The 22583-nt window shown below is 38.1% G+C and overlaps 1 protein-coding gene across 3 annotated transcripts in view; it reads right to left on the reverse strand.

Moving 5' to 3' along the window:
- phkb (phosphorylase kinase, beta) overlaps nucleotides 1-22583 on the reverse strand; it is a 214708-nt gene that overhangs the window by 48430 nt on the left and 143695 nt on the right. For all 3 annotated transcript variants that reach the window (XM_041794257.1, XM_041794242.1, XM_041794249.1), the window contains 2 exons: nucleotides 5404-5459; nucleotides 4545-4638 (listed from right to left, as the gene is read on the reverse strand). In XM_041794257.1, coding sequence (XP_041650191.1) covers nucleotides 4545-4638; nucleotides 5404-5459 — 150 coding nt within the window. The remainder of the gene's footprint in view (nucleotides 1-4544; nucleotides 4639-5403; nucleotides 5460-22583) is intronic.

Here is a 22583-nt window from a genome sequence, read left to right on the forward strand (position 1 = left end):
TCAGGCTGTACGGGTGGGAATAACACATTGCAAAATGTAATTGCCACTCTCCCATCATCAGGCAGCTGTTGTCAACACAATCAAACGGCTACGAGGGGCGAGGTGAGGTGAGCAAATGCAGCCTGCAGCAGCGGTGATGGTGGTGACTCTGAGATAAACAGATTCTGTCGAGGAAGAAACGTCTGTCTGAGCTTTCAGATTTAATATTCAGCACAGCGCCCGTTCTGACTCACAACTGCACATCCATCTGAGGCTGAGTACCGTGCTGCAGAAAGAGGTGAGAGAGAGGAGAGGAGGGGAAAGTTGCAGGTATGACAGTTCAAAGGCAGATGATGAACCTGGAGGGGAGAGTTGTTTGGACATAATGGGGGCGGGCAGGACGGAGGCCCAGAGGGGATAGTGGGGTTAGAGGAATGGATGAGAGGGAGAGAGCAGGAAAGGGGACATCTTCAGATCCTAGAGTGATGACTAGATAGAAAAAAAATTTGTTGTTTTGTAGAAGGTGGCATGAAGAATAGTTGCCACATGACAGACATGACAGACGAGGATCAGAGGCTGGAGAAGGGGCTGGGGTTTGATAGACAGGAATGACAAAGGAGAGAGAGAAGACTTCAAACATTACACATGCCGATGAGGGACAGCATGTAGAGGAGAGCGCTGTTTGACTGACGGACACAATGGGAGTGAAACAGAAGTTTGGAGAGGAGGTAGTGGGTGGTGTCACAGAGATGACAGAGCACATGGTGTAATCTGCTGCAGATGAAAGACGCAGAGTGGACAGGAGGGAAACAGTAGATATAGTGATGGGCGCAATTCTCACAAAGGATCTAAAGACTTAAAAATCCTTTTTCCTGTAACTGAAAGCCAGCCACTTATGTTTCTATTATATATTTGTGCACTATAGCTTTACTTTTGTTACAGTTCAACTTCAGAACATCTGAAAAGGGTCTGAGGGGATTTGGGGAAGAAGATTTCCTGGCGGATTTTTCTTTTTTTTTTTTTTTAATTCATTGTACCAATCGTAAATCTTTATGTTACATTTGAGTCACAAATCATATACGTACCTTCCTGTGGGTTCATGAGCTCTTTTGTCTTACGTTGTGGATCATTGCTATAGACATCCTACAGCTGTGGACCTGCCTGACTTCAACTTCTAATATAAGTCTCACATCCGTTATCATGATGATCAATGTTGATGTGAATCTAAGAGCTGCTGGACATAAACTGCTTCAGTAGAACCAGCTGTGTTGTCCATATTAGAATAATCAGGGCTGGGTGAGATAAATAAATAAAATCTCAGATTTAAAAAAATCCAACTGGAATTACAATTTTAAATGCTTTCTTTTCCTACATAAAAATGAACTAAAAATGAAAAGAACTAGAAAAAAATCATGTGTTGCCCTTTTATAACAAAATAAAAGCATTGACTTATTGTCTTAAAATGCTTGTAAAATATCAACTATCCCATTTCTAGGGTACCAAAAAGTGGAAAAATAATCATTCTATGATAAAAAGTCATCAAATATTCACATATTTACAAAAAGTCCTTGTGTTTCTTTGTGTTAGCTCTATTTGCGCCATTATTTTAAGAAGTTCCTGTCTCCAGTCACACAGAGGGCCACATCACAGGCTCTCTGCCTCTCGTTCCCTCTAAAAGAAATTCGGGCCATCTCTGTCATGATCTGCAGACACCTGCAGTTTGGCAAAGGGACACACAATATGTTGGCTAATGCTGAGCTAGCATTGGCAAGCATGATCCAAAATGGATTAAAAACGTTAAATTCTGAGTTATTGGTGTGGATTTAATTCTAAATGACCAAGAAAATCACGCAAGTTGCAGGCTTGCTACAAAAGCTCCTGTAAGAGCTACAAAGGCATCCTTAGAACAACACATCAGCAGGCTATACGGGGAAAAAAAAGTTAACATCACGGTCTCAGAGGGTTAACTACACTTCCAAGAGAAATGATATTATATTTCATCGCATAAAAATAAATATAATTGCATATAAATAAAGTACAAAGTAGGGTTGTCAAAGTTTGAATTATAATAAAAATTCATTTATGTGGCTTTTTGAAATCTATTATTACCACCATTACCGTCTTAAACTCAGGAGAATCGACTTCCTGTTTGAATACGAACCTGCTTTTATTTCTTTAACAACAATCTAGGTTGTTTGCAGATGATGTCACACCCAGCAGAGAACTCCCAAAGAGGGGCAAGAAGGGGGTTCCACATAAGGAAACACTATGTTTTGAGCTGTTTATGACTACGCTGAGCATTTAAAGTGCAGAAACTAAAACATTCCTAATTGTTAATCTACTTTTAATGTCCCAAACATGGTGAAATAGTCAAGAAAAATAAAGGGAAAAAAAAAACTCACAGAGAAACGGCAGCAGGCAGGAATTTAAAAAGCCTCAGTCTAAAGCCCAGATGAGCGATGTCACACAACACATTTGTATAGAGCTTTTTAATACAAAATAACGTAGCAAAATGTAAACAAGAAATTACAAGAAATTGGGAATAAGTGAAGGGTAATAATGGGAAATGTTTGATTACATTAGTTGCAGATGACTTTTGACTTTTGGACTGACTGTGCAGACCATGTGCAGAGGCTAGAGTTCTTGATGAACTGGTCACAGATGTTGGGATCATTTTGTATTTTATTGTCTTCTGCTAGACAAAACAACCCTTTGTGCAACAAAAAGTCAGAGGAAAAATATGTTTTTTCTTCTCCAGTTAGTTGGGACTAAAATACTCTCTGTCTCTATAGTGTGTGTGTGTGTGTGTGTGTAAAAAATAAATAGCTAAAAAATAAATAAATAGTGTACTTTGTAGCTGCTGACCTTTAAAATAAATATTGAAAATGTTTGTACAAGGCATGGAAGAATTTTTAGCGCATCTTTCCTTTATTTGCTATAGGAGGAGTGAGTATCATAATGCAGACACCTCAGCTCATTAAAAAGCAGTCACGTATCCTCAAAGATCTTAAACAAGCTGTTTTCAACTCTGAGCTGAATTTGCTTGGCTGGTTTGTCTTTATTTAAGTAGCTTAGATTTTCCTCCATCTGCAGCTTACAGCCCGTTTATATTCTCTTTGGAAGCTTCTAAATCCCAACAGCACACTAGCTTGTTTTGACCGCTCAGGACTGAAATGCAGGAGGGAAACTGTTGATAAGGTAACAAAGGATGTGAGTCTAGAACATCCTGAATATCACAGGTCAACATGTGGGATATCTTTTATCGCCTAAGAATATTGAAGGACACTCAGCTGCGTGTATCTCCAATTTGCCAAAGTGAGACCAAGACAGCTGCATCCTGACATTAATCAATCAACATGAACAATTGCTGTTTAGCTGATCAATCACCTCGACTTCCTGTGACTGATGGGCCATCAGGAGGAAAATCTTACAAGCAGGAAATCCTGGAGAGACAAGCAGATGGACTGACTGGGCTGAGTTTTTCTGAGATATCAGTAGCTGCAGTAAATTTGAAGTTTTCAGGCTTCATTGAGTCTGGTGAAAGCCTTCCCGTTGATCAGGGATTGTCCAGTCACAAATCAGAGAGCAGGTCTGCACATCTCTATATATCTTAACTGATGGGGTTGTTGTAAGAATTCTATAAAATATGAAGGAGATAAGAAAAATAAAAAGCCAAAGGTTGGACAAACAATGTGTAACTCTGCTCACCTGTAAGCTGTTAACATTATCAAGCTTGTCTAATTAAACATTAGTAAGAGCGTAACAAAACCTATAGCAATTTTATCATTCATAATATGATATGGATTGTCAGCTGTGATGCCTTCTATAGAGAGATGTGTGCCTTACTAAATCATGTCCAATCAATTTAATGTGCCACAGATGGACTCCAATCAAGATGTAGAAACATCTCAGCAAAGATCCAGAGAAATCAGAAGAACCTGAGCTAAAAACTGTTGATGCAAAGGGTCTAAATACTTAAGTCAATGTGATACCTAAGTTTATTTTTCATACATTTGCAAATATTTCTAAAATTCTGTGTTCACTTTGTCATCATCAGGTACTGAGTGTAGGGTTAAGGGACACATCACAGGCTCTCTTTCTCCCTTTATCTCCATTATGAGCTATTCAGGCTGTATCGGTCGTGATCTAAGTGTTTAGACATGTACAGTTTGACACAGCATGACTCGATGACAGAGCAGCCTGTCACTGCTTGACAGCCTGTCACAGAGATTTCTGGGAAAACAATATGGGGTTAGCATTAGTGGCTAAGGGGAAGAATGATCAAAAATGGATTTAAAAAATGTGATAAAAAGACATTCGATGTCTGAGTTACTGGTGTGGATTTCATCTTTAGAGACCCCAAAAATTTATCTAAGAACCAGACTCACTGGAAAAGCTTCTGTAATGTTGTTGACAACCCTCGAACAGACTCCCCCCCATACCCTTCAACCTACCCAACCATACATATATCATTGTTTTTTGCATGTGTGCTGCACAGGAAGATGAAAGCTAGCTGTAGCACCGGTAACCTAGACTTATGATTTCACAAAGTTAGCTTGTGTTACCTTAACCAGTTCCTTCTGAGGCCAGATCTGGATGGGCTCCACCTGCTGAGGTGTTTGAGTCTGAATGCCATAAGTGTTCAAAAACACCTGCAGTCTGCACAAAACACACAAAGAGACACAAATAAAACATTATATTTAGAATTTCAGACATTTAACATGAACATGATGTTGCCCTTTGAATTTGATGAAAGCCCTCTCTACCTGATGTAAAATGCACTTATATGAGAATGTCAGATCACATTTCTTAAAATGAGGAACAACATTTTTCCTTTTACTCATTACCAATGTCTAAGTGTACTTTGTAGCTGCTGACCTTTAAAATATCAGCTAAAGTCTTGCCGCTTTATGAGTCTATGGCTCTTGAAGCTGCCACTTTGACAGAGAGTGTTTATTAATCATCTGACATTAAGTTCAGAAAATCACAAGTCATGTGACTCTCATCTGATGTAAATCTTTCTCTGTCATGAAGTGTTAGCTCTTTCTAAACAGCACAGTACAATGACAGTGAGTGTGTCGCAGGGACAAACATGATGCATGGTCCTGAACTCTCCAGCAGCAATAATTGAAGCTACAGGTTAACAAGCTTCACAAAGTCATTTGACCCTGTTTGACATCCACGCACACGCACCCTTACACATGTATATGCACACAATCACACTAAACTGAACCCACGCACACAATTCGAGGAGTGACAGGCGATGGCAAAGGTCAGCCTGAGCTCCAGCTTTATGAGCGCAGCATGATGGCAGAAAAGCGGGAGCTGAATGGAAGCGAGGGGCAGAAAACAAGCATGCTTTATGACCTGAAACACATTAGAGACACACATGCACACCCAGACACACACAAACACTCTTATTACCTCTGGCTCTCTGCTATGAGGGCCACATGAATCACAACATCATTCTCAATGGGACCCTGAGAGAGAGAGAATAGAGACATTAGCATGTGAAACACAGCTCTGATAGATGCTGCATCATTAGTTTTATGATGTTTGTGCATTAACTTTCATGAAAATGCTGTCAATCCTTTAATAGTGTATGGTAGCATCTACACATTGGCATTTCAGTGTGCAGTTTTCTATTATAACCAGTGCTTTGCAATACATTAAGGTGGCTTTTATTGTTTATACTTTTATATCTTAATGCATTAAACAGTGGAAATAACTTTGTCGCCTTAACAACCTTCACTGTTTTACTGTTCTGTTGCTTTTATATTAATCTTCTTCTTTTATTGTCTTTAATGGTGTAATGCTTGATTACAGAGCACTTGTTAAACCTCTGCTGCTATAAAATGCACTTCATGATCAAATCTGATTGGTTTTTCAGTATGTACTCTGTAAAGGTTTTTCATATCATTTTAATGTCCTTTGTGTTTTTTATTCCCTTTTTATTGCATTTTCACACACATGGAATTTATATAAAAAATAAAAAAAGATGTTAAATATGTGAAAGAGGAGACATACGTAATAAACCCAAGAAACCCAAAAAAGATCAAATTAAAGATAACTTTTGTCACTTAAAAAAGAAAGGCAAAAAGGATAAAAGTAACAAATAAAACTGTATTACAATCATGATAAAAGAACAACAAAATGTAAAGTGATAGAATATATGAGAAAAGAAACCAAGAAGAGTTCAAATATAGGGATGGTAAGTAGAGAATCCCTACAAATGACTCGATGTTAGTTCAAACTGATGCTGTGTTTTGAAACTATTTGTAAATCACATCAAAAAATACATTTTTGAAAGAAAGTGAGGTCATTGATTCTGGTGGCATTAAACTTAGAAACATACAATGCATTGATCCTGTGTGTTACTAGAGAAAGAGTAAGCATTGAAAAATATACTACAGAAACTGATAATTGAGAAGAAACATTGTACAGAAGAAATCACATGGAAGATTTACTTTTTCTTATAAACACACAAAAAAACAACAAAATAGACAATACCTTTGCATAATATCAGGTATTTTGGGACATCTAAATAAGACACTCGAGTTTCAAGTGATTCAGAAAACCTAATACACCATGTAGGGTAAAATATCTTTCCCACAAGGTATCCTTCCATCCGTCCATCCATCCACACAACTTATCCATTCATCAATTCATCCATCCATCCAGTCACACAAGTTATCATCCATCCATCCATGCATCCATCCATGCATGCATCCATCCATACAACTCATCCATCTAATCATCTAAACCATCCATCTATCCATCCATCTGTCCATTTGCCATCCATCCAACAATCTTTTTTAGTTATTAAAGAAAAGATATGATCCAATTGCACAAGTAATCCATGCATCCATCCATCAATTCATCCATCAAATCATACATCTTCCATCAATCATCTATCCATTCATCCACATAAGCTGTCTACCCATCCCTCTGTCCGTCCATCCGTCCATCACTTCCATCATTTTGAGTTATGAATGAATGGATTTGTAAGAGGATCACACACAGAGAAGGTGAGACAATTAGTATCTTTACATTATTTTCAAAAACATGTTAATATGTCAGTTCTACTGATATCATATTAAGTATTATCGATTAATGACAGACTTACATGTACAGGTTATATAGATCAATTTACTCTTGTATGTATATACCTCAATAAGAACCAAACTGACCTTGGAGTTTTGAGCGTTCTCCACAGTTTTGACACCAGGGTTAAACAGAATAAACAGAGGTCAAACAGTGTAAATGTGAAGAAAGTCAGGAAGTTAACAGGGTACTAACAGGGCAAGTGCTAGAGCATAAATAAAACGATTCTCCTTTACAGCTTTTATACCAGGATAAAGCCTGTAGTGATGGGCCCATCTACAACCATACTGTAACTCAACTTAAACAAGCATATTGTCATACTGTTTAAATCAAAGTTCACTTCAATCCCTCCTCAGACCACAGCAGTTTGTGTTATTGCTGCCTCTGCTCAAACAAAATTTAAATCAAAGTGAAACTCTGAACAACAAACAAGTTTTACTAGACATGAGGGAGCTGCAACTGAGGTAACTGGGATTAAAGAAAGAAGAGGGAATTGTTGAGGAAAGCAGATCAGAAATGGAGAGAATTATGAGGCTGTGACACTGATGTTTTGTGCCCACACAGAGAATGATATCAAATGAAGAAGTGAAATTAAAGAGGATAAGAAGCATTATATCTATGGTTAATTCTCCCATAAGTAAGGGGAGCTGAACAATGTTTTCATGGAATTTGAGCCTTTTAATAAGTGGAAGACCCACAAATTGAGAAGTCGCAGCCCCTTTTAATTTAAAGAATAAGCTTTTCTAATAGTCAGCCTCATTCTTAGGAGAGTTGGCATGACTGAAGGAAAGTTAAAGTAAGAGGACAATGTATGATGGGAATTTTTTCATTCATCTCGACATGCTTTACATTAAATATCTATAAAAGGAATTAAAGAACTATTTGATAACAAGACATGAATTCATTTTGCTCATATATGCTCAATATGCTGATTTTCCGTCTGTCCAAGCAGCATTTTGGGCTACATTTTTGTGTTTTGGGACATGATGTCAGCGATTTAAAATTACACAAAGCCATCTGGCAGCATTTACACGGGCTGTACTGCATGACAGTCACAATTGGCCAGAACAGAGCAACACATCACTCATGCACACTGAGAGGCGACATGAAAGACATGAAGAAAAGAAGAGAAAAGCTTTTCTAAGCATTAACGTCAAACTATTAAGACAATAAGGAAAACACAAATCAGACACATCACAGTTGTTCACCACACAGAAGATCACCTGAATGCATCAAATGCAAATAAGGCTGATGCCAGGCAAACTGAATTTTTAGACTTACAAAAGCTAGGCTGTGTTTCTAGACCAGAAAAATAGAGAGCATTCAAACCTTTTATATGCAGAGAAGACAGACAGTTTAATCTGTGCATGATCGATTTCTCTTTTACCATAGCTTTATATGGCTGTAAAAGTACAGTGCAAATCTGTCCATCACAGCAAGTAAGTGTGGACACATATTAAGGTGCCAGTATGAAGTGCCAGTGCATGGAAAATGTACAGAGGTGCTACAAAAATATGGTCTATGGCCATTTAAATATGCAACACTTACTAGTATTACAGAGCAGAGACAGAGATATCAATGTACATTCATTGGACCTCTTCATAACAAACAGGTGGATGCTTTTAGACAACATAGCCACTCTTTTCTTCAAAACTGAGTCGCACATGGTCATAGGCCACATACAGTGCTTAACAAATTTATTAGACCACCTGTCATATTTGTCTCAAAGACCATCCAGCATCATGAAGCGCTTTAATGCAGACTCTTTCATTTTCAGTGAGCTCACCACGTCTTACCATTTTGAACAGGAATGAGGGATTTCAAACTGAATTCACCCAAATTTGAGCCGGCTCACTGGGTTTCTCTGAGAAGTCAGAATTAATCAAGCATAACATTCAACCACTAAAACTAATTTTTCTCTTCAGGAATGCAAGTAAATAACTATCATTTGACATATTAATCAAGAAATATTAATGTGCTTTACTATTTTTTCAGTTTTTTTGTAAATCAGTAAATTTGAAAATTCATGGATAACAATAAACATTATATTTTAGCATTAAAAATATCATTTGGGTTAAAAAGCTTCTACATATTGGTGTATTAACCACTGCAGAAACATAAAAAAATGATTTTGGTAATTACCAATGCTGTTAATTTAGGGCAGCTGTGGCATAAACCTTACTTTGGTTAGGGTTAGGGAGGTCTAATAATTTTGTTAAGCACTGTATATTGCATCATCAATACTGTGAAGTATAAGTCATTATATTTAACACCTTTTCCAAGCATTGCCAAATACTTACAGCTCCAATTTCCCCAACCACACACTGTGAAATTAAATAGAAATGTATCATCTTCTGGTACAGGACAGGATTTGGGCACTGGAAGTTTGTGGTAGAAGGAGCAGTCAAAAAAATGTTTCAGCATGCTTTGGTGGTACTGATAAGAAAAGGGGGTACATAGAAATCCACCTCATTGGCAAAGCCTTGATAAATGGCAAAAAAAATTGTAAATAGGTGCAGCTAATCAACTTTCATTATTTAATGTATTGAAAAGAAAGCCATGTGCAAAAGTCATTTGTCATCCTCTGCTGGCTACATTTGAAGCGCCCCACCCCAAACACAGGTTGTTGCAGTTTACACTGGCATTAATGTCAGCATAATAACTGTGCGGTGGGAGCTTCATGGAATGGGTTTCTATGGCTTAGCAGCTGCATGCAAGCCTCACATCATCAAGTCCAGTGCCTAGTGTGGGATGGAGTGGTGTAAAATGCACCGACACTGGACTGTGAAACAGTGGAAACGTGTTCTGTGGAGTGATGAAGCATGCTGAGAGAACTTTACCTGCCTGACTGCATTGTGCCAACTGTGAAGTTTGGTGGAGGAGGGATAATGATATGGGGCTGATTTTCAGGGTTTATCCTAGGCTCCTTATCTCCAATGAAGGCCAATCTTATTGCTACAGCATACCAAGACATATGTACAATGGAATGCTCCCAACTTTGTGGCAACATTTTCTATACCAACGAGAGAACGTCCTTTCAAGAAGAGCAACTCCACATGAAGTACTTGTATTTGAATGCAATGTCATTACAGTCCCTGTCTGTGTGATGGTCAGGCCTCTGTATCGTGACCTCAGTATTGTGATACATATCATATTGTGAGGCTGTGGGAAATATTCATGCCTAATGTGTGAAGCATTATTTTCTGAAATGTGGCAAAAACCTCACATGAATGTGTCCTCTTTTTTATCATTTTAGTGCCTTATTATAGACAAACTGGTTTTCTTGTGATCTTTAAATTGTCTCTCTTGTCACTAATAGGCACATTTGCATGTCACTTGTATGCTTGCGTCAGTGCCTCTCTCCTTCTGGTTCTTGACATATAAAGTTGCTATTTAAACATCTAATTTGCACACGTGCCTTAAGCAGAGATGATAACTCTCACCGTGTCAGTGACGCTCTATTCAGGGCCATTTAAGAAGCAGGCGGTAGCGGGTGACTCACAGGATCAGCGCCCTTTCATCTCCGTCTCATTGTGAGGAAACACACAAGGCAAAAACACAATGATACACACCTAGTATAAATGGTTAACATGAAGGCACACAAACACAAGTGTGGTGCTCAGTTTCAGTCAGTGACAGAAAACGGAGTTAGGAACAATACACTCAAATGAGCATGAGTGTGGGAGCACACACATACACACGTAGGAAGCTGGGAGCCATTTTGTTTGGTCGATAAGAGCAGGTTTTAGCCAACAACCTCGTTATCATCAATCAGAGAGTAGAGAGAGAGCGCGGGCAGAAAGGGGTGGCTCAGGAGAAAGAAAAAGACGGCTGAACACAAATCTCCACTGATGAATGGAGGAGCAATGGCTTCTAAAATGCTGCAATGCAACTCTCTCATTAGCGCTGGTCTCTGAGCAGACAAAGGACTCATTTGGAGAAGGAGACGGTATAAAAATGCTTGAAAGGAGACGCACGAGAAATGAACTCCCTCACACAGCGGCTGAACCTCAGCGACCGTGAAACTGCAGAGAGGACAACGAGATGAGTTTTCAAATGTTTCTTTAAACAATCTTTTCAGAGACTCACGACAAACATCAGTGGAGTGTGACTGTGTCGAGTCTAGGAGAGGAGAGGAGCGGCAGAGATGTGTCTGTTCAACAAATGAGCTCTGCTGCACACTGCTAAAGGTTGTTAACAAATTATATTGGACCCTGGATGTGCAGCCAACAGCTAAGGCCAAATCTCACAGTTTAAAGATCTCCGTAGCACTCTGTGGAATTGGATTTCAGACTAATTAATGGAAAGAATAAAACCTGTAGAACAAATGGTTGCAATAGAGAACAAGTAATTAAATTTCTGAACCTTTAAGGAAGCATTCTCATATATTGCATACATGAAAATGGAACTGAAATGTCCAAAAAAGGAGGCAGATTTAATACAAACAGATATGCTGCTTTAACCTCTTACAGTCATGTGAATCAAATTTTCCTTGGCGTGCTTTGCTGCTCTTATGAGGCCTTCTCCACCCACACATTGAACCTACATTCTAACTTCTGAACACCACCAGTTCAACCTGCTCCTCTAGGGGTTTATAGAGGAAATTGCTAACTGCAGAAAGAAGAGGAGAAGACGGGCTTGAAGTAGGTGAGTAAGCCACAAAAACGAATTGCATCACTTCAACTTGAAATAAATCCTGGAATGCACTCAGCTCCACAGATTGATATCTAACAGTTTGTTTCCAAGAGGGAGCTCTGCTGTTGGCCAGACACGAGGGATTGAGCCGAATATTCAGCCAGAGGGCTGCACGTTATCGATCTCCTCAAGGAGGCAAGTTTAATGTGATATAGACAGCATGAAAATTACTTTAAAATACTACAAGACTATCAAAACTTCATCTTTGATGATATCTTTGACTCAGGAATAAGAAACTGAACTCGCTAATAAATACGCTAATAAATACAAATATTTTCAACTAACAAACAATAATATTAATACTGCCATTATAATTTTTTTATGTGCTATATTGTCAACAGTTCACGAAGAAGATTGATACAATTTTCATTTTACTTTAAAGAACATTTAATTCCCCTGGACTTTATAGTGATAGCTCAAGTCAAACAGCTGAAAAACACCAATTCAACACTTATATTCTCCAGACTTTTTATCTGCTTTCTTTGTTTTAAAGTTATAAGAGAACAGACCACACCAGGCCTGAAACTGCTTGTTAGTTATTTGGCCAAATATTTTTAGCCTTACTTGAAAATGTAAACTGGCATTCTTGCACATAGGATTGAATTCACTGAAAACAGTGGCTAATTTAAGATCCCAAAATTGTGCATCATGTGCTCCAATTCACAAAGCATACAGCCAAGGCTGCTCATAACGGGGGGAAAATGGGGAAAGCTTTCTGGGGCCCATCAAGGTTTGCAAATTATGGTCCATCCTAACTATTTTAATAAACCTGCTTAAAAATTACTTATTAAAGCAACAAAAATGAACTTATTTTCCTTCAATCCTTCCAAAAATGTACTGCTTCTACATGTAAACCCCCTTCTTAAAATTGAACCTTAGACAGCCAATTTACCCTAATCAGCTTCACAGTGGCTTATATAAATTCAAACAGCAGCAGTGCACTGAGACATTGTTTGCTCGGCAGCACAGGCCTGGTTGCAAATAATCTTTTGCAGATAATTTATAGAAACCAGAGCCCCCCAAGACCCAAGGCAGAATGAGTTGTTTACCCACCTTTAGTTTATTTTACCCTATGCTAATCTGAAAATCTAGAAGCGGTTTACCTCTTACTGCTTTTACTAGTGGTGAGCTGCAGCTGACCAGCAGCTGACCCTTTCCCTTCCTGCACATCAGCAGGTCAGTATTAGACACACAGTCTTGTATGGAGCTGTTACTGTTGAAAAACTGTTTGCAAATGGCTTACACAGATCTGTACACAAATCTGCAATTATGGATACAGGTCTGTAAATGCATGCAAAGATTTGCAAATAAGATTTGTACATTTGTACAAATATCCAAAAATGTTTGCACAAATCTGCAAATGACCAATTTGCAGACCAATTTGTAATTGTGGATTTTGTTTATTTTGGTTCAGAAAATTCTCTCTTTTTTGCTTTAAGTTGCCAAAATACTCACTGGACATCAATTACAACTGCATTTAATTATTATGGTAGGATGTTGTATTACGGCTTTCTAAATTTCATGGCATATGTGGCTTGCCTCACATTCACGAAAAAATGTGTTTCTCCTTCAAGTTTTAACCACCCTTCACACCATACTGAACTATTACTGCAAATAAACTGAATATCAAAAGAAGTGCTTGTGTCAGTGAGTGGGAAATCAAGCTCCCTTTCCAGATTGGTGAATACAAAAACTCTGTTGTCAGGAGATCACGATCAGGAGCAGAGACCTCAGAGTTTCCACAGAGCAGATCTGCTGCTCTGTTAGCCTGAGGTTTGAGGCTGAAGTAGAGAAAGATCTGATTATTAATGCAGACATCCAGCTACCAACCACCAACTGCACCAATCATTAATTAAATCATTCAATACCACAGAGTTCTGCCTCAAACTTTGAATTGGTATGGAAATCAGATTCATTTATTCATGAATTAAGCACAACAAAGAGGAAACAAAGCGATGAAGTATTCAATATTAACTTGGGACCCTTTGTAGGAGTAGTGTTTAAAAAACAGATGCAGTGGAGGCCATCGGTGAAGTGTGTGGTTGTAATAGGAATACACAGGTGGTGAGACTTCATGGGTGAAATTTACAAACACTCAAGTGAGGAAAAGAGCTTTAGATATGGAAATTTTAACGATATGAGCCATGCAAGATGCAATTTAGGAACGTTTCAGTGGCCACTTCTAGTCTCATTTAAAGCATCCTGCAGGTTTTACCACAGTTAAACCAAGTCAATTCGATTTTGTAATCATTTTATTACTTTATATACCAAAGGATTATGTACAAAGAGTATGTCCTTGTGGACAGAACAGTATATCCTGTACCTGAATAACTATAAAACCGACAAAGAATCTCATCCATCTTAATTTCAAATGTTTAACATGCTCATAATAAATCTTTGATGTGGAGACTTTTAAAAGAGTGGTTTCTGCAGCTTGCTATTAATTGCCTCATCCCACACCTACCCTGCAGCAGAGGTGAAAGACATAAAATAACTAAAGAAATGATCATTCTTCTTGCTGATGTTCTTGTTTATAGAAATTAGATAGATCTGTGCCAACATTAATTCAAAGAACACTTCCTGCAGCCAACACAGAAGGCTGCAGCACAATAACAACATTTATCAACACCTGGAAACACCGACTCAGCACTCCTGCAGCCACAGCTCTCAGCCAACAAGACTGGCCTGGTCCAGCTTATAACAGCTTATTTAATTTGATGATAAATCTTCTGATAGGTTCTTAGTGTTGTTGTTAATTCAGAGTGTCAAATTCTGCTCTAATGGTGTTTATATAACATTTACTGTTGATTCCATCAGCTTTACTGCAGATGCTGAAGATGACCTCTGTATGTGACACTTAAGAAATTAGAACAAACTGCTGCTTGAATGTGCATTTGCTTGCATACATGCATGTTTGTGTTGTGGTCATAGATGGTACATGGCTGAAACCATGACATCATATTACAAGTCAAACCAATTTTTGCCAAACCTAGATTCTATCATGAAAGTTATCATGCAAGTTTTAGTCCAAAAATTGATTTGCCAACATGTTTTGTTCTAAATTTATTTGGTGCCAAAAATACAAATTGATGCTTCATGATTGACAGCTCTGTTAAAAAAAATGCAGCTCCTTGCAGCCTCTTTACTGAGATTAACAGAGTAGATAAGAAAAAAAGTGTTGCCTAGCTGTATGTAAGCAACTTGGGTTGTCTTTTTCCATAAAGCAACTTACAGTCACCAAGTGTGGGTATGTTTTTTTTTTTTTTTTTTTTTGGGGTGTTTTTAAGAGTGCTTGTTATTTGGGCTTGCCTTGCTCCCTGTTCTCTCCATGCTCTTTCCAATAAAGCAAAGCATATTTTGTCCTATTGCAGGATCCACCCACACTTCTACCCTATAGAAGATTTGTTTTACACCTTTAATCAGTGTTAGGGGTATTCCTTTGTTTTTAGATACCATTAAAAGTTAAAGTTCATATAAGTAATCCATTACTGAAAGAACCCAAGTTTCATTTCTCTTCTGTTGCCACAAAAAAGAGAAAGAAAAAAAGAAGCCCCACAAGGCATTTGCATTGTTTTGTCCTGTTGGCACCTTGGTATGTACCAGTGTGACAGCAGAGGGTTAACACAGCTAAGTCAGTACGTAGTTAGTCAGTTGCTTTTCTCAGTATGTAATGCAATAATCTAACAAGATCGTTTTAGAAGTAATGCAACCCAACACTGCCTCTTACAGCCTCAGACATTAAGTTTTGTCTGCATGGAAATTTTGACAAGAAAAATGTTAAATAAGAAGTTTATAGTTGATGGTTGCTTAGGCATTAAAATGATTACCACCTATACCTGCGTATACTTTGGAAATAAGTTCGTTCAACACAAGAAATAATGGCGCAGATGTCATCCGAGTCAACAAGATGTGCGTCAGGTGTTGGGGAACCAGGGCAACCTGATGACAGGTGGTCTACTGGAACAAGACATTCATAGACAAGGGTAGACATGGAACTGCCAGAATGCAAGCAACCCCGGCGAAAGAGGATATATGCAGATACTCAAGGTTTTAACCCCCAAACTGGGAGAGTGGTTCCAGAAGATTCCAGGAACAATATCTGAGATCCTTGCCCCGTAGGCCTCTGGTAGAGGACCCAAGCATGAAAGAGACACAAGACCGCCCAAAAAGAGCAAGTGGTTAATTTTTTAAAATATCAATACACTTACATAAATACAGTGATTAAATGGCCTATCTCTTACACAGGGTGATAGGGAAGGTCTGTTATATCTGCAAATATAATAAACCACAGAGGTAATACAAATCTGCAGCTTTAAGAGTGACAAACACAGTGAATTTCTCACAAATGTAGTAGCAGTTGCCTGCTGTAAACGTAATAACAAATTTCCCACACAGGTAAGCACTACTGATTTTGCAGGGATTTATGATGTTTGTGGGAAGGTAAAAAATCTCTAGCTTTTAGAAATTGTAATTACATCCCACTGATAAAATAAATTTAAATCCCATCTTGGTCTCGGTAAGTTTCTAACCTGTATGTTTAAAGCACAGAAACTTGCTTTAATAGGGAGCCAGTGCATATTTGGATCAGATGAACCCCCTCTGGGAGTTTAATTCAAGAGGAACTGCTAGGATTTTGCAGAATTTTTCCAAAATTCATATCAATCCTCTATTTTCCTCATTCATAATTTTGTGCTAAGATTCATGGCTCTATGAGTGTTTTAAGACTCTAGGGAAAACAACTTCCTGTTTCATGGTGAATCAAAAATCCCTATGACTAATTTTCTTTATGTGACTTGAGCTTAAGCTGACTTGAACCCACTGGCAGTAGTCAAAAGGCCAAAATGAACGATGATGACAACTTCATTTTTCATGTTCACATTACATTTTTGGGAAATTTTAAGAGACAGTCATTTTTACCTTCAAATGTAATAGTTAACAGGTTTGCAGTAGGGAACTGCTGTTATGTGTGTGGTAAAATTACTGCATATTTGTATTGCATTTATGGTTTATTATGTTTGCAGGCAGTTATTATGTTTCCAGGTGTTACAGGGTCACCTGTTAAAGCTTTAATGTATTTATTTGAAGAGCCTAGTTGTTTCTTTTAGGCTTATAGGCCTGGTTGCTTTTTTCTCTAGCAAGCTCTGGCAACAAGAGACAACATATTGAACATCAGCACAGGGGTCACTGAACTTGTACCAGCGTAACAGCTGACACAAGAATCTGCTCTTCTGTGACTGTACTGACCTGAAGCATCTTTGGTGTTTGTGAGTTAAATGTGTGCTTTGTAAAGTGGAAAACAGGGTACGTCAATACCATGGCTTCACCAGCCAACTCCCTTCTACATATGACTTGGCCCCATTATATCACCAGCGACATTTCAGCACTTGTAGAAAGGGTGATTTGGCTTCAGATTTGTGCAACAGAAGCAGACAGAGCAGGTCGTCCATATGTCCTAGTGTTAATGATTGCAGTTGGTAAGAAAAGAGACCAGCAACTATGTTCATATTTATTTAGTCACAGTCTAGTAAAGGTGTTTGTTCTGACATGTTTGTACATGCATGCAAACCTCTGGCATGTGATGGGAACAAACACTTCTGTTGACATTAACAGGCATGAACAAATAAAGAATGACTAATGAGAGAGGATTACATGGCACACACCTGACATGAGACCTTTAAATAAGAATGAGCTTTTTCTGTTCTGGTAAACTCTCAGAAAGTGTTTTTGATTTACAAACCAGAGATTCTAATAAAAAAAGATCCATATAATGACAGGGAAATGGATTCCAAAAAATATACATAAAGCCTGCTGTGGCTAGAATAGAAAGAAGTCCCAGCTCGCATGGGCATGAGGATAGAAAATGAAATAAAGGAAGTCTTGGTATGAGAAGAATTGAGACATGCTGTTAGAGCTGTAGTAAATTTCCTGCTGCAGAACGAGCTGGCAGTGGTCGGCGGCTGGCCGGCTGCTGTGTCCTGCCCCTCAGAGATACGACAGAGCTAAATTTGACAAAGTGAAAAGCCATTTGCCAAAGAACGGTACTGTGAGTCCCCGCAGAACAGAAATGAATTTCAGCTCCGCTTCATTTGACTTTTCCCCCAAAATTAAAAGCACTGAGTTGTGACACAAGATGAGACACGACTGAGCTCTTCTATCCCTGTTTTTTTTTTCTTTCTGGTCATTCTTTCTACTTTATCCCAATTTTTTCCCAATCTTTTTTACCTCGTGTCTCTTTTGTTTTTTTTCCCTACATTCTCTCTTCCAGTCTACATCTCTCTGTCCTTTCTTGCCATTTTGTCTTCTTTGCTTTCTTTCTCAGTTCTTTCTTATAACCATTATCTTATCTTTTTATTTAACTCCATACTTCTCAAATTTTGAAAAAAATCCTATTTTGCTACTTTTTCCACATTTTGGTCCTGCTTTCCTCCACATATTACCTCACTCTAACAACTTTCTCTGTCCCATTCTTTCTTCTTACATTTAGATCTCTAGGGACTTTTTCACACATGTACTCATGTAAATTTCTAGAAAGTTTCAGGCAGACTTCCCCCAAATTCTTCCTGGGTTTCTTATTTACACATGTCCCATGCAGCAGTAAGATTTCCCTGCCGGACAAGGGGGCAAGCAGACATTAGTATGAAGCTGCTTTACAAATGCACCACTATTGCTCCAGCCATGTGCTGGCTGCATATAAGCATTATCATCCACACCAGCCAGAGTCCTGCACCAGCTTGGTTACTCAACAGGCAAGCTGCAAAAAAAAAAAAAAAGCTCTGTAATGTGCAGAAATTAACAACAAACAAATATACTGGTACAGGTATGGGTAACTGTATGGTAAAATGGTACAATAAAACAATAAAAGGGTGGTTTCAGGTCAGGACATAAAAGAGAAATCAGAAATAAAAATGACCCTCAATAGAATGATGTGAAAGAGGTATTTGCCCCTTGCTGATTTCTTATGTGCTTTGCATTTTTGTCAGATTTAAGATAACCCCAAGAAACATTAAATGCTGTTTTTAAATTACTATTTCTTTATTAAGGGGTTAGCTTCCAGGGTTTGATTCAGGTGCAGGGTTTGAGGGGTTTTTTTTTGTCAGCAGTGGTTTGGCCTCGGAACTCTCCCATGGATGTCATTCTTGCCCATTCTCTCTCTTATTGTTGAATCATGAACACTGACCTTAACTGAGTCAAATGAGGCCTGCAGGTCTTAAGATGTTCTGAGTTCTTTTGTGACCTCCTGGATGAGTCGTCCATGTGCTCATGAAGTAGTTTTGGTTGTCCATCCAGTCCTTGGTAGGTTCACTACTTTAACAAACGTTCTCCATTTGTGGATAATGGCTCTCACTGTGGTTCACTGGGGTCCCAAAGCCTTAGAAATGACTTTGTAACCCTTCCCATACTGATGTATGTCAGTGACTTTGTTTCTGAATCTGTTCTTGAATTTCTCTAGATGGTGGTATGATGTGTTGCTTTCTCAGATCTTTGAGCTTCACTTTGTCAGACAAAGTCTAATTAAGGAATTTCTTGATTAAACACTAATTGCAGTACTCAGGCCTCGGTGTGGATTGTGTGACTGAATTCAAGCTTTTCAAAAACTGTGGTTGATGATTTAACAAGTGGGGGGAGTTGGGGGTAAATACTTTTTTCACACAGGGTTTGGATGGCCTTTATCCTTTGATAAATGAAATCATCGTTTAAAAACTGCTGTGGGATGAGGAAGGGGGCAATTACGTTTTCACAGCTTTGAACTTAACATCCAAAGCAGCTAATTTTACCTAAACGTACCCATGATGAGGCTACTTTTCTTGCAAAGCTCTTATCAATATGCTGCTATGTTAGGGTATAACAAGCTGGAGATTGCAAAGTAATTTTGTATTTACATGTGCTGCAGTAAATGTGCAGCAACACATATGGCAGCATATGAAATGAATGATAAATCCTCCTCCTGCAGAAATTGGGGTGAAATGTCTACAAGCCTTCGGAGATGATGCTCACTCTGAAGAGGAAATCTTTAGTGGTCTTGTGCATGTATGAAAACAGCTTTGGTCTTACTGATTTCACTCATTTGTCTCATAGGTCAGAAATCTGATATCCTTAACGGCGCCGCAGAAGAAACTCAAAAGAAAACTCAGACAAAGGGGGAAATAAGTCAGATCAGTAGCAGACTTATGCGCATAGCAGTTAGTCTCAAATCAGGCTGCTGGCATCTGATGAATGTTGTGAATGTTGTGTTCTGAACTAAAAGTTAATGGAAGAGCTGTGGTTTCTTTGTAATTGCTAATTCTTTTCTTTCAAATGCCTTTTGCTATTTTGATAAACTCTTGAAGAGTTTGTACTTGGGTTAAGTGAAGGGCTTGCCTTGAACTATCAAAGATTTGAAATATCAGACGAGCTTGCAGAGCAGTTAATTATTTAGTCAGCTGAACAATGCATGAGACGGCAACAGAATGTCACGCTTTTAACTTTTCAGAACAAGTCTCCAAATATGACCGTCACTGAGGTTTTCAGAGGCGCCAGAAGGCGAATTAACTGAAGATGTCTCTTCTTCTCCAAAACAGAGCTAAAGCTGGTAATAACATCTAAATAAAAATGAATATAGTAGTTTCATGATAATAGATGTTCCAGTGGTCAGGTCACAAGCAGTGTACAGAGGCTGTAGTCATCAAAGCCGGCAGACTGAGTCAAAAAAGTAGATGAAAACACCATATGAATTTTATAGACAAAGCATCTCCATATTGTCATTACTGTGCAAAATGAGGCTAAAATATCCCCACAAAGGATGCTGACATATTTCACTGATGATGTCATTTGGAGGCAGGGTCTGGTGTAGCTGTGATATTGACACCATGCAACTTTCACTGAGTAAAGCCAGAAATGACTAATAAAACAGCAAAGATTACAGGACACTACAATGAAACAGAACAAACTGTTGTAAGTTTGAAGCAAACACTTGCCTTTAGGGCGAGTTCAGAGATGGTACTGTTACTTTTTGTTTCATTTTCTCTTGGTATTGCTCCCCAAAAAAAAAATTTCTACTATCTCAAATGAGGTGTAAGAGTGATGCTTTGTTTCATAGTGTAGTCAACGTTATAATCTTTCATCACTGCAACAGTTTCATTACAGATTAAACAGACACACTTTCCCTCGACTTCAGTGAAGAAATATTCGTTTTCCCACCACGCCTTAAACTATCTGCACTCACCTTCTATTTTGTGTTTCTTTGCTTCTGCCATCTTTCATCACCCATCAACTCTTCTTTGAGTGATGCCACCTGCACTGTAAAACGCAACATCAATTTTACTCAGAGCTGAATTAACTCATTTTTTTTTTAACCTGTTCTAAATACTTATTATAAACAAGTTACTTCTACTTCTTGGCCATAACAGCTAAAGGGCTCAATTTACTTTAGTTTACTTGGTTTAAACAAATTAGGTAAAAAGGGGGTAAAATGGAGTTGTGTTTACTTAAAAAACCAAAACAGCAATTTCAACTCTATTTTTATGAGCTGATAGAACTCATTTTAGTTTTAAGTGAATAGTACTTAAACAATTCAAGTATTTTTGTTATTACTCAAGCTATTTGAGTTATGACAAATCTGCAGTTTTCCCAGAACGCCTTTGGACACTAAACCTTTATGCACTCAGTTTGCTGCTGCTTTCTTGGCCAGAACAATCTTGAAAAAGAGATTTTTAATCTCAAAGAGGTTTTCTCCTGGTTAAAAAAAAGGTTAAATAGAATTAAATAAAATGCACCATGAGTGAAGTTGCTGTTGCAATTACATAAGGGGCGACGTTAATGTCATTAATGTCTTTGAATGTTGGATGGCACACTGACAATGATGAAATATCAACTGCTGGTTCAGTGGGTCACTATCAGTCATTGTTGCGAGTGGTGGCACAAGTTAGTCCACCTTTGGTGAAATGACAACTTTAAAAAAATGTTTACAAGAGTATTATTCGACGTTTTAAGGGAATCAGTTGACTGATATTTTGAGTGCCAAGAACCTTTCGGTGTTTACAGTGCACTAAAAATATTAAAGTATTGCACACTCAATGTAGATTATTTAGCCTAAGTCCTGCAAACTTAAATTAACATTTGAATCTCAGGTTTGAGAAACTGAAATAGTTGATTTTAAACTAGCGATAAATACTTAAATAGTTCATGTATAGAACAAGTACTGCACACTAAAAATAAACAAGTTTTTTTAACTCACAAAAGTCAAGTGTAGTTTACTTGTTATTTTTGAGGCAACAAGTTTCCATATTTTTTTTAGGTAAGCTCAACTTCTTTTGTTTTACAGTTTGTCTTTTGACATTGATAAGCTGCTTCTTCAACCAAGCTGCACCACCTAGAATATTCTCCACATTGACCCTGGTTGCCCAACGTGCAACTTTAGACCAGCCTTCATTGGACACACTTTTTGGACTTGTCTCCCCTTCAGGAGCTATTGGGAACACATTTTCAATGTATTCTCTCATATGTGTAAGCAGAAAATAACCGCCTATTTTCATTGTAAACATATTTGCATGTAGACATATTCTTTTCGATTGCAAGTCAAACAAAGCCCCATCATTTGTACAGTGGGTTCAAGAGGTGCTTTCCTTTTCACCTTTAGAAAAGCTCTTTTATAAACTTTGTAGAAGGTATTACTATCCAACAAACAAATAGGAGAAATCCCTGTCTCTCCACTGCTCTTGTTCTCTTTATTTATCATATTTACACCTGATATAATTTGAAAATTCAAAAATGAACTCAAAAAAAAATAAAAAAGATGGATGCATGGATGCAAACTTGTTCAGTTTGCA

This window comes from Cheilinus undulatus, linkage group 1, assembly GCF_018320785.1.
Source record: "Cheilinus undulatus linkage group 1, ASM1832078v1, whole genome shotgun sequence".
NCBI classification, from domain to species: domain Eukaryota; kingdom Metazoa; phylum Chordata; class Actinopteri; order Labriformes; family Labridae; genus Cheilinus; species Cheilinus undulatus.